The sequence below is a fragment of the Oncorhynchus gorbuscha genome, linkage group LG20 (genome assembly GCF_021184085.1).
Source record: "Oncorhynchus gorbuscha isolate QuinsamMale2020 ecotype Even-year linkage group LG20, OgorEven_v1.0, whole genome shotgun sequence".
Taxonomy (NCBI): domain Eukaryota; kingdom Metazoa; phylum Chordata; class Actinopteri; order Salmoniformes; family Salmonidae; genus Oncorhynchus; species Oncorhynchus gorbuscha.
The window spans coordinates 965536-977916 of record NC_060192.1 but is presented as its reverse complement, the minus strand read 5'-3'; the positions used below and the strand labels follow the sequence as shown (position 1 = coordinate 977916).

General features: G+C 43.0%; 1 protein-coding gene across 1 annotated transcript in view; it reads right to left on the bottom strand.

The window, feature by feature from the left end:
* Window positions 1-12381, bottom strand: part of LOC124006819 (GTPase-activating Rap/Ran-GAP domain-like protein 3) — a 159970-nt gene that overhangs the window by 12506 nt on the left and 135083 nt on the right. Inside the window, 7 exon segments of the mRNA XM_046316997.1 lie at window positions 2212-2379; window positions 5060-5179; window positions 5796-5903; window positions 6588-6654; window positions 6883-7041; window positions 7515-7681; window positions 8802-8918. Of these exon segments, the coding sequence (XP_046172953.1) occupies window positions 2212-2379; window positions 5060-5179; window positions 5796-5903; window positions 6588-6654; window positions 6883-7041; window positions 7515-7681; window positions 8802-8918 (906 nt within the window).

Below are 12381 nucleotides of genomic sequence, written 5' to 3'. Positions count from 1 at the left end.
ACACACACTCAAACCGGTATGACAGAACACACCACCACCTCCAGAGCTGAAACAATCACTGTCACAGGGATGTGATTGGTTGCAGCAGTGTTCCAAGACTAGAGTTGACAAAAATGGTATCATCGTACCCCTCCCTTCTCCCAAATGTGACCCTTCACCCTAAAGCCCAGTACAGGTCCAATGCCAAACTCTCTGCCCAAAATAATACATCAGCACTCTGTAGTGTTTGTATGAGGGTGCATGTTTGTATGAGGGTGAATGTTTGTATGAGGGTGCATGTTTGTATGTGTGTGCATGTTTGTATGAGGGTGCATGTTTGTATGAGGGTGCATGTTTGTATGTGTGTGCATGTTTGTATGAGGGTGCATGTTTGTATGAGGGTGCATGTTTGTATGTGTGTGCATGTTTGTATGAGTGTGCATGTTTGTATGAGTGTGCATGTTTGTATGAGTGTGCATGTTTGTATGAGGGTGCATGTTTGTATGAGGGTGCATGTTTGTATGAGTGTGCATGTTTGTATGAGGGTGCATGTTTGTATGAGGGTGCATGTTTGTATGAGGGTGCATGTTTGTATGAGGGTGCATGTTTGTATGAGGGTGCATGTTTGTATGAGGGTGCATGTTTGTATGCGTGTGCATGTTTGTATGAGGGTGCATGTTTGTATGAGTGTGCATGTTTGTATGAGTGTGCATGTTTGTATGAGGGTGCATGTTTGTATGAGGGTGCATGTTTGTATGAGTGTGCATGTTTGTATGAGGGTGCATGTTTGTATGAGGGTGCATGTTTGTATGAGGGTGCATGTTTGTATGAGGGTGCATGTTTGTATGAGGGTGCATGTTTGTATGAGGGTGCATGTTTGTATGCGTGTGCATGTTTGTATGAGGGTGCATGTTTGTATGAGGGTGCATGTTTGTATGAGGGTGCATGTTTGTATGAGTGTGCATGTTTGTATGAGGGTGCATGTTTGTATGAGGGTGCATGTTTGTATGAGGGTGCATGTTTGTATGAGGGTGCATGTTTGTATGAGGGTGCATGTTTGTATGAGGGTGCATGTTTGTATGAGGGTGCACATGCATACTAGCTACTGCAGTTCCCCGAGGAATAGAGGTGAGGTGACCCGAAAAGACACACTAACGTGAATGTGTGTGTGTGCGCGCGTGCCTGTGTTCGTACCCATTTGAAGGACTGTGTTTCCACCCCACTTATGAGTCTATGGACCTCAGTGGTCATTAGATTTAGCATCTATGTCTGATGATTACTGCACGTCTCGTCCTTAGAGATAAAATACATTCTGTAATAAACGCAAAGCTGTCGTCACCTCTCTATCCCCCCCCCCCTCTGTAATCACAGTAAATTACATCATTAAAAACTGTCCCTCCTGGACACACAGTGCATCATATATATGTTCCATTGCAGACGACAGCAATATAAATTGAAAAGGATTGAGGGAGGAGTACCTTCATTGGAAAGACAGTGGAAGGGAGGATGGGGGTTTGGGAGGGGGATGGGTAGTGTAGAAGGAGTGGAAGGACAGGAGGAAGGGAGAGAGAAAGAGAGAGAGGAGAGCGAGCGAGCATAAAAGAGAAGGTGATATTGAGATCCCTCTGTCCTTGAGGGGAAACCCTGTCTTCATCTTGTGAGTTTTAGTTGGGTTCACAGAGACGGGTCACAGAGACTGGGTGACTGCTGGTGGCTGGGTGGGTGGGATCACAGGTTCATGCACATTGGCTGCTGTGCTCTCCCACTGTGTGTGTGTGTGTGTGTGTGTGTGTGTGTGTGTGTGTGTGTGTGTGTGTGTGTGTGTGTGCGTGCGTGCGTGCGTGTGTGTGTGTGTGTGTTCATACAGTATGTGTTTGTGTGAATGATATCACATTTCACTGGGAATGTTCCAACCAAGATTCAGAGGTGGCATTCTGCCTCAAGCCTTGGAGGAACTTTTCAACAACTACAGCCTCAATTAAACTTCTCCACGGCATAGAAACAAACAAAAAACATGATGTCTAGTAAATAAATGACCCTTGTAAGGGTTTCACAGTGTGTGGGTTGATTTAGTTCTTTAATATAAGTTTGTTTATGTTATAAATCCACCAAACAATAACAAATAAATAGCAAAGAAAAAATGAAACATAGTCAAAAACTATTAGTCAACAAAGCGTTCCAATTGTACTTTGTGTCATTCTATAACGTGTTTGGTTGCTATGTGAGGCTTACCGTCTCCGAGCGGTGAGGGGAACACAGGCATCTCGTAGCCGGTGGGCGTCTGTGGCGAACTCTGGGAACTGGTGTCCCGGGAGCTGCAGTTGGAAGCCGAGTTGACCGGATGCGGACGGGACGGATTGAATGAAATGGAGAGGACGGATTGAATGAAATAGATGTCCGGATTGAATGAAATGGAGAGGACGGATTGAATGAAATGGAGAGGATGCGTGAGCCACGATTGGATGGAGAGGGGGGTCGGATTGAATGAAATGGAGAGGATGGGGTCGGATTGAATGAAATGGAGAGGATGGGGTCGGATTGAATGAAATGGAGAGGATGGGGTCGGATTGAATGAAATGGAGAGGATGGGGTCGGATTGAATGAAATGGAGAGGATGGGGTCGGATTGAATGAAATGGAGAGGATGGGGTCGGATTGAATGAAATGGAGAGGATGGGGTCGGATTGAATGAAATGGAGAGGATGGGGTCGGATTGAATGAAATGGAGAGGATGGGGTCGGATTGAATGAAATGGAGAGGATGGGGTCGGATTGAATGAAATGGAGAGGATGGGGTCGGATTGAATGAAATGGAGAGGATGGGGTCGGATTGAATGAAATGGAGAGGGGGGAGAAAAAGTGGATACGGGGAAAGATTAATAGAGGTAGACAGAGAGAAATAGAGATTGAGAAAAAATGAGAGGGAGATCCAGAGAAAGTATGAGAGGTGATGGCATTATTTCCCTAACCAACACCTGCTAACACAACATGATGATGCTGTATTTCATATTGCTAAATGGTACACTAGTATACACTGTATATCCCTCTGCTGTGTAAGAGTTGTGTGTGTTTGATTGTTTTTATACAGTTTATTGTCCCTGCTTGCAAAACACATTTGCTCATGAACAGATGCACAGGCATATACACTCACATGACAGTTTATTAGGTACACCACCCCGTTCACGAAAATCGATCATGGACCCATCCTGCATGGTGTCACGGTACACTCTTAGATGGCAGAGTTTTGGCATAACCAGCATGGACCCATCCTGCATGGTGTCACGGTACACTCTTAGATGGCAGAGTTTTGGCATAACCAGCATGGACCCATCCTGCATGGTGTCACGGTACACTCTTAGATGGCAGAGTTTTGGCATAACCAGCATGGACCCATCCTGCATGGTGTCACGGTACACTCTTAGATGGCAGAGTTTTGGCATAACCAGCATGGACCCATCCTGCATGGTGTCACGGTACACTCTTAGATGGCAGAGTTTTGGCATAATCAGCATGGACCCATCCTGCATGGTGTCACGGTACACTCTTAGATGGCAGAGTTTTGGCATAACCAGCATGGACCCATCCTGCATGGTGTCACGGTACACTCTTAGATGGCAGAGTTTTGGCATAACCAGCATGGACCCATCCTGCATGGTGTCACGGTACACTCTTAGATGGCAGAGTTTTGGCATAACCAGCATGGACCCATCCTGCATGGTGTCACGGTACACTCTTAGATGGCAGAGTTTTGGCATAACCAGCATGGACCCATCCTGCATGGTGTCACGGTACACTCTTAGATGGCAGAGTTTTGGCATAACCAGCATGGACCCATCCTGCATGGTGTCACGGTACACTCTTAGATGGCAGAGTTTTGGCATAACCAGCATGGACCCATCCTGCATGGTGTCACGGTACACTCTTAGATGGCAGAGTTTTGGCATAACCAGCATGGACCCATCCTGCATGGTGTCACGGTACACTCTTAGATGGCAGAGTTTTGGCATAACCAGCATGGACCCATCCTGCATGGTGTCACGGTACACTCTTAGATGGCAGAGTTTTGGCATAACCAGCATGGACCCATCCTGCATGGTGTCACGGTTCTTAGAATGAAAGGTTCCAAAACATATTCAGAACCCTTGACTTTTTCCACATTATGTTACGTTACAGCCTTATTCTGATTAAAACGTTGTTTTTTTTAAACTCCTTGTTAATCTAAACACAATACCCCATAATGACGAAGCAAAAATAGGTTTAGAATGTATTAAAAATAAAAAATGGAAATATCACAGTTCTTTGTTGAAACATCTTTGGCAGTGTTTACAGCCTTGAGTCTTCTTGGGTATGACGCTAAAAGCTTGGCTTCACCTGTATTCAGGGAGTTTCTCTCATTCTTCTCTGCAGATCCTCTCAAGCTTTGTCAGGTTGATTGGGGAGCGTTTGCTGCACAGCTATTTTCAGGTCTCTCCGGAGATGTTCGATCGGGTTCAAGTCCGGGCTCTGGCTGGGCCACTCAAGGACATTCAGAGACTTGTCCCAAAGCCACTCCTGCGTTGTCTTGGCTGTACTTAGGGTCAATGTCCTGTTGGAAGGTAAACCTTCGCCCCAGTCTGAGGTCCTGAGCGCTCTTGTAGCAGGTTTTCATCAAGGATCTCTCTATACTTTGCTCCATTCGTCTTTCCCTCAACCCTTACACAGCTACACAGCACCAAACAGCACCAAAAAGGGTTTCTCTATGGGGCAAACCAAAGAACTCAGTATGGTTTTACTTAGCACCTTTTTTTCAAAGAGTGTACAGCATTGACCAACAGTGGAACGTGTACAGGCTGGTGTACTGCCATCCAATCTGCAGCAAACTGCGTGATGCCATCGAGTCAGCATTGACCAACAGTGGAACGGTTCCGACTTGTAGATGCCCCAAAGAATTCAGGCAGTTCTGGAAGCAAAAGGGGTGGTACTAGATGGTTCTACCTAATAAACTAGCCACCGAGTGTACATGAAAGAATATACACAATTGTGCACACATTTTCATTACAATCATTATCATGATTGGACACTTCCACCTGTCAATCAGACTCACCCTCGAGGCAGTCAGCTGCAGCTCTGGTACCACAGCTGTATAGACCAGGTTACCGTTGACAACCAGCCGGATCTCAATGGAGTCAGTGGTAAAAGCCAGGATGTAGGGGAACGCACACACTGCAACACAACAACAAAAACAAGAATAACTTCCTGCTATGGTTTTACAATGGACAGGACAACCAATCTGCATTTACATTCATAATATGCTCTGCACAGCAGCATAAAGAAAAAGTTACAGGCAGAACGGACAACCAAAGATAACACAGAGTTCATGAGACAATTAAGTAATTATGATAAAAAGCACAGCATCAACATTCAGAAGACAGACACCAGGCTAAATGAAGTTGATATAAATGGTTGGGATATGTGATAGATAATAGACAATCGTTTCTTAATTAATCCCAAGGGGACAATTGGTTTGTCAAGGCAGTATCCCAGTACAAACAGACACACACAAACATGTAGAAGAGAAACTGTAGTTTATGTCATATTTACTTCAATCAAAAAGTAATGTCTCTTTAGTCGGCCATTCTCTGCTTTCATCAGTCATCAGAAACAAACACACAGAAGCACAGACACAGACGAACACACTCAACGACCTAGCCTCAGTAGCCACCCCGCTGCATGTTACCATGGTGACAGGGCTTAGGCCAGGGCCGGAAGGCTGGGCTGACCGCGGCAGCGGGGTGTGGGGAGGGGACTGCTGGTTGCTATGGTTACCGGCACCACTCACCGATGGCATTGGGCATCTGGTTCCAGCTGAAGTGGAAGTCAGACGCGTTGGACTGGATCATGGGGGTGGAGCCGTTGAACGGACACACCTTCTTATAGGAGCAGATGTCTGTGCAGCAGACAGAGATGAGACATCTAATTTCATCTAATTTCGTTAAACCACGTCCCAAATGGCACCCTATTCCCTTTACGGTGCCCTATTTTTGACCAGAGACCACAGGAAATGGGGTGTCATTTGGGACACATATTACGTATTTGTAAAGTAAGCTTATACGAACAGATATTTGTGGGTTGACGACAATGGATAATAGACATGGAGTATACCAAACATTAGGAACACCTTCCTAATATTGAGTTGCACCACATCAAGAAAGGACCATTCTTGATACACATGGGGAAACTGTTGAGCGTGAAAACCCTAGCAGCATTGCTGTTCTTGACCCAAACCAGTGCGTCTGGCACCTACTACCATACCCTGTTCAAAGGCACTTCAATATTTTGTCTTGCCCATTCACACTCTGAAATACACAATCCATGTCTCAAGGCTTAAAAGCCCCTCTTTAACCCGTCTCCTCCCCTTCATCTACACTGATTGAAGTGTATTTAACAAGTGACATCAATAATGGATCTTAGCTTCCACCAGGATACACCAGGTCAGTCTATGTGATGAAGAGTGTTCTCAATGTCTTGTACAGTCAGTGTATATTATAATGTTACTGTATATTAAAATGTAAAAACACCCCAGATAAATATTTATACTTTGATGTAAAATAAGGGATAAATAGAGACTCACAATTGTAACACAACAAAAGACCAGCCTCCCCATCCTCGTACACATCGATGGCTGCTACAAAGTTGACCTGTGTGCACATGGCAGAGAAGAACACTGTATTGAATTTATTTAATTAAATTATGAAGAAAATACATACTTCATTTATTCTAGTCAATTATCATTCATTGGCCCCGTCTTCAACTCGTCTCTCCCCTAAACTGTAACTCTTCCATTGTTGAGCTCTGTTGTCAGTTAACCAACCAGGTACAAATGGAAGATAAATGACAACATAAACAATGTTGGTTGGAGGTCTCACCCGGTTGGCGTCTACGTGGTGCAGCCTGTACGCGTCCCCGGTGCTCTCGTTGATCAGGTCAAACTGGTGTTTGTAGGCCACACAGATCATGTTGTCATTCTCCCCTGTAGGACCGTCCACCAAAGCCATCACCACCGGAGTTTCACACAGACAGATTTCCTAGAGGACAGGGCGGCAGGTAGCCTAGCGATTAAGAGCGTTGAGCCAGTAACCAAAAGGTTGCTAGTTTGATTCTCTGAGCTGACTAGGTGAAAAATATGTTGATGTGCCCTTGAGCAAGGCACTCTGGATAAAAGCGTCTGCGGAATGACTAAATTGTAACGGAGGAGGGCTGATCATGAGGATGGGGCTCTCACAGGTCTCACACAGTCAGCGTGCATGTACTTTTGGCTATGCGCCTCTCCTCATCCACTAGCCCCATTCCTTATAAGGGTTAGCTGTGGTGACATACTCTCGCTGTTACACAATGAAAGTTTACTCTAAAATACTGATTGTTAAGTTGAACTCAGTCAGTCATTCAAAATGGTTATGGGTAAAGAACTACTGTGCACGATAGTGGAAAGTGAGGTCTGTATGTTTCTGTGTAAACCGTGTATGTGTGTGTGTCCGCTTGTGTGTAAAAATGATCCTACCCGTATGTATTGGAACTGGTCCACCGGCGAGTCGGTTGTGGCGGCGAGGTTGCCCATGCCATCGGGGCGGGGCTGTTTCCTGGTGATGAGGAGGAGCTTGTTTCTGATGGCTGCCACGATCCTCAACTCTGACCCGTGGTGGGTGTTGATAGAGTACAGGTGACACCCTGGGGCAGTAAGGGAGGGAAGGAGAGAGGGGGAGGGTGATAGGGGAGAGTTTCCCCTCTCTGTCTCTTTCCCATTCATTGTCTAAGAAGTGCTTCCCCTACCTGAGCGGTTGGATCTGGTCTGGTCCTTACATATAGAAATGCAGCAGGTTCTATTCCTCTAATGTCTTTTCTGAGACACTCATGCTTACCCTTCCTCCCCCTCCCACTCCCCCTCCCCATCCAAAGCCCACATCCCACACACACTCATGTACTGTGGTTGTATTGGAGAGGCCATACAGTGTGTAGTAGCTGGGGGGGGTTGTGAATCTCCTCAGGGACTGTTCCACAGCGCCCGGGGCCGGACGCTCAACTCTACTACACCTCACTGAACTGGCACACTGCCTGGGAACGGGTTTGAGTGTGAGTGTTTTTAGTTTTAAAACAAGGAAAATTCAAGTGCGGACATTTTGCCAGTACTCCACAAGGAAAAAGGCTATTTTAGTCTTCGGTGTTATATTTAGGGTTACAATTAGGGTTAGGGGTTAGGGGTTAGGGTTAGGGGATAAGGTTAGGGGTTAAGGTTAGGGTTAGGGGTTAGGGGTTAAGGTTAGGGTTAGGGGATAAGGTTAGGGGTTAAGGTTAGGGTTAAGGTTAGGGGTTAAGGTTAGGGTTAGGGGTTAAGGTTAGGGTTAGGGGATAAGGTTAGGGGTTAAGGTTAGGGTTAGGGGTTAAGGTTAGGGTTAGGGGTTAAGGTTAGTGTTAGGGGTTAAGGTTAGGGGTTAAGGTTAGGGTTAAGGTTAGGGGTTAAGGTTAGGGTTAGGGGTTAAGGTTAGGGTTAGGGGTTAAGGTTAGGGTTAGGGGTTAAGGTTAGGGGTTAAGGGTTAGGGGTTAGGGTTAGGGGTTAAGGTTAGGGTTAGGGGTTAAGGTTAGGGGTTAAGGTTAGGGTTAGGGGTTAGGGGTTAAGGTTAGGGGTTAAGGTTAGGGTTAGGGGTTAAGGTTAGAGTTAGGGGTTAAGGTTAGGGTTAGGGGTTACGGTTAGGGTTAGGGAAAATAGGATTTTGAATGGGAATAATTTGTTAGGTCCCCACAAGGATAGTAAAACAAATATGTGTGTGTGTGCATGCGCGCGTGTGTGTACCTTTAGTCTTCTCCAGTTTGTTTTCTCGGCTGTCACACTTGGTGCGAACCAGCTGCCTCTCCTCCAGGCCTCTCTTGAGCATGCTCAGTCTGAACACATAGAGACGCGCATCCTTCCCTGGAAAACAACGCATCTTCAAAAACACATTTATATTACAAATACATTCTGTGATTCTATAGTAGTATTCCACAGTAGTCCACAGACCCAAAAGGCTTTACTTTACTGCGTGGGTTATGTCCAACATAACCTACGCATTGCCACGCTTTCAGAAATTGCATCGGAAGTCCAACAATAATCTGATTGAGGAGAATAAAAACAATCGAAAATGTATTTTTGAATTTTTTAAATGTCACAAAACATACTAAAAAGCAGCATTCCCCAAGTGAGGATGGCCTTCACTTAAATTTATGTTTATATCCCGAAACATACAATATACTTGCAGTGAAGCCACTCAACAACTACACCAGACCAGTCATCCAACAGACTCCCATTCAGAGAGAGACAGAAGCATCCAGGGTCAATGCCCTGCTCAAGGGCACGTTGACCGATCTACCACCAGGCCAAAAAACGTGAACCCAAACCCTCCAAGATCCCTCTCCCCCCCCCCACAGTTCCCCAATAGCTGTCCCTCAACCATCCGAGACCACTCCCACAGTCCCCCCCAATAATAAAAAAGGCATACAATTAATTCCATTCCCCAAGAACCCCTCAACCAAGAGAAACACTCTCATTCATAACAGCAATGCCGTGTAGGTGTTTGTACACATGCATAACAGCTGTTATGAATGAGAGTGTGTGTGTATATGCATGTGTGCAAACACCTACACGGCATTGCTGTTATGAATGAGAGTGTAAACACCTACACGGCATTGCTGTTATGAATGAGAGTGTAAACACCTACACGGCATTGCTGTTATGAATGAGAGTGTAAACACCTACACGGCATTGCTGTTATGAATGAGAGTGTAAACACCTACACGGCATTGCTGTTATGAATGAGAGTGTAAACACCTACACGGCATTGCTGTTATGAATGAGAGTGTGTGTATATGCATGTGTACAAACACCTACACGGCATTGCTGTTATGAATGAGAGTGTGTGTGTATATGCATGTGTGCAAACACCTACACGGCATCAGCCTCAGGCAAACCTGCATTAGCTGTAAAAACACTGCCCCTCAAAGTTACTTTTTATGTTTTATTTTGACTTTAATATTTGTTGTAATATTTATTCTCTTTTCAGGGCATATTTAATCATCTCAACCCAGCCAATTCATATTCATTATATATAAGGGCAATTTACCCATAAATAGACCTCTCCATGGTTGCAGGATTTCCATGGTTGCAGGATTTCCATGGTTGCAGGATTTTCTATTGTAATTCATTGTAACATCTTCAATGAGACATTGCAGGGATCTAGCTTGTGATACTTAATGTTAAACTTGAGTCATCATCATACATGGACACCTTTGTTTTTAAAAAGGATTTCTAATGTTGTAATTGGATCTGATTTTAATAGCATTTAATAGCATCCAGGCATTTATAAATAAAATCCAGTCTTACTTTATTAAATGCCTTTTCAAAATCCGCTATAAATACCAGGCCTGGCTTCTTAGAGAACATTGAAGTGTAAAGAGGCCTCCAGTTTTTTTTTTAGATAGACTGGGTCTTTATATTTGCCATCTGGGTCTTGTTTTAATAATAGAGAAATCAGACCTTCCTGCTGAGTACCTGACAGACTACCATTTCTATATGGAGTCGTTAAAACAATCTAACAATGGAGCTTTTAGTATATCAAAAATGCTTGATATACCTCTACTGGTATGCCATCAAGCCCTGGGGTTTTTCCAGACCGAAAGGATTTAATAGCCTCAAGAAGTTAATCCTCTGTAATTTGGCCTTCACACGGGCCTTTCTGTACATTTGTTAATGTTCCTTTTTTATTTTTTATTTGGAAATAATTCCATAATCTTCATTCAGTGGGAGAGGATGATACAGAAAAGAGAACATCTGACCGCATATCGGAGATTCAGGAATAATTGTGTTTTTTTCTCCATATTTCATCCAGTTTGCTTTATTTTTGTAATATATTACATTGAATTACATGGATTACATTGTAATATATTACATTGAATTACATTGATTACATTGTAATATATTACATTGAATTACATTGATTACATTGTAATATATTACATTGAATTACATTGATTACATTGTAATATATTACATTGAATTACATTGATTACATTGTAATATATTACATTGAATTACATTGATTACATTGTAATATATTACATTGAATTACATTGATTACATTGTAATATATTACATTGAATTACATTGATTACATTGTAATATATTACATTGAATTACATTGATTACATTGTAATATATTACATTGAATAAGTTCAAGTTCTTCTTGTTTTCCCTCTAAATTATTTTGTATCTCTGTAGTATAACTTTTTATTGCTCTCTACCTGTACTATTAGTTGATGGATTTCCCTTGTTAGTCTTGTCTCCTCAGCCAGAAACTGCTTTTTTATTATTGATGAATATTGAATTAAATGACCTCCTGAAGGTACATTTAAACGTATCCCAAACAATAAAAATTCAGTTAAGTTATTTTGTCTTGGTTAAAAATAAGTTGTCCTCCAGTAAACTTTGAAATTTCCAATATCCCCGTCCACGTGAAAATTCTATGAGAGTTATGTGAAGGCCAATTAGACGATGATCCGATCGCATTCGGTCTCCTATTAAAACGAGTTTATCCTTTGATGCAAGAGAGAAAGAGACAAGGATTCAAGACGACTAGCTTGATTAAGTCTCCTCCATGTATATCTCACTAGGTTGGGGTTTTTAGTCTCCAAATATCCACTCTTTCTAATGTGTCCAAAATATTTGTGATTTTCTTAAGGGCACGGTTATGATAGTTTGTAGAGTGATTTCCTTTACGGTCCATTGAGGTACTTGTGTTATAGTCTCCTACCTAATGATCTGAACATTTGTTGCCTGCAAGTTCAATAAATTGTATAAATATTTATTTTTTATCCACTTTCATATTCAAAAAGTAATTCCTGACTATTTGCACATTCAAATCAAAATGTTTGTTAATTAAATCACACCTTTTGAGTTCCTTTGTCCATGACAGAAAATTATTTCACCACCCCATTCCTTTATCCACACAACTTTAAACAGTATATGTTATATTCATTTTCTTTTAGCCACGTAAAGACTGATCTTCTTGAAGTGGCCAAGTTTTTTAATCCTGTATCTCTACACATTCACGAAAATAGTCATGGCCTCTAAACCTTCCAGCTGCCTATGGGACTCTATTCCCCAGTTCTCCTTCCTGTTCTTGGCCCTATGTTGACCATAGTAACTGCTCCCTATCCTCCGGATGTGTACCAAATAAAGTAACAAAGCCTCTCCTGAAAAAGCCTAACCTTCACTCGAAAAAAAAGAGAAAAAAAGTTGGCTTATATCGAATCCTCCATTCTTCTCAATATATATTTTTTAAAAGCTGTTCTGCAGCAACTCACTGCCTTCCTGAAGACAAATAATCATGCGAAATGCACCA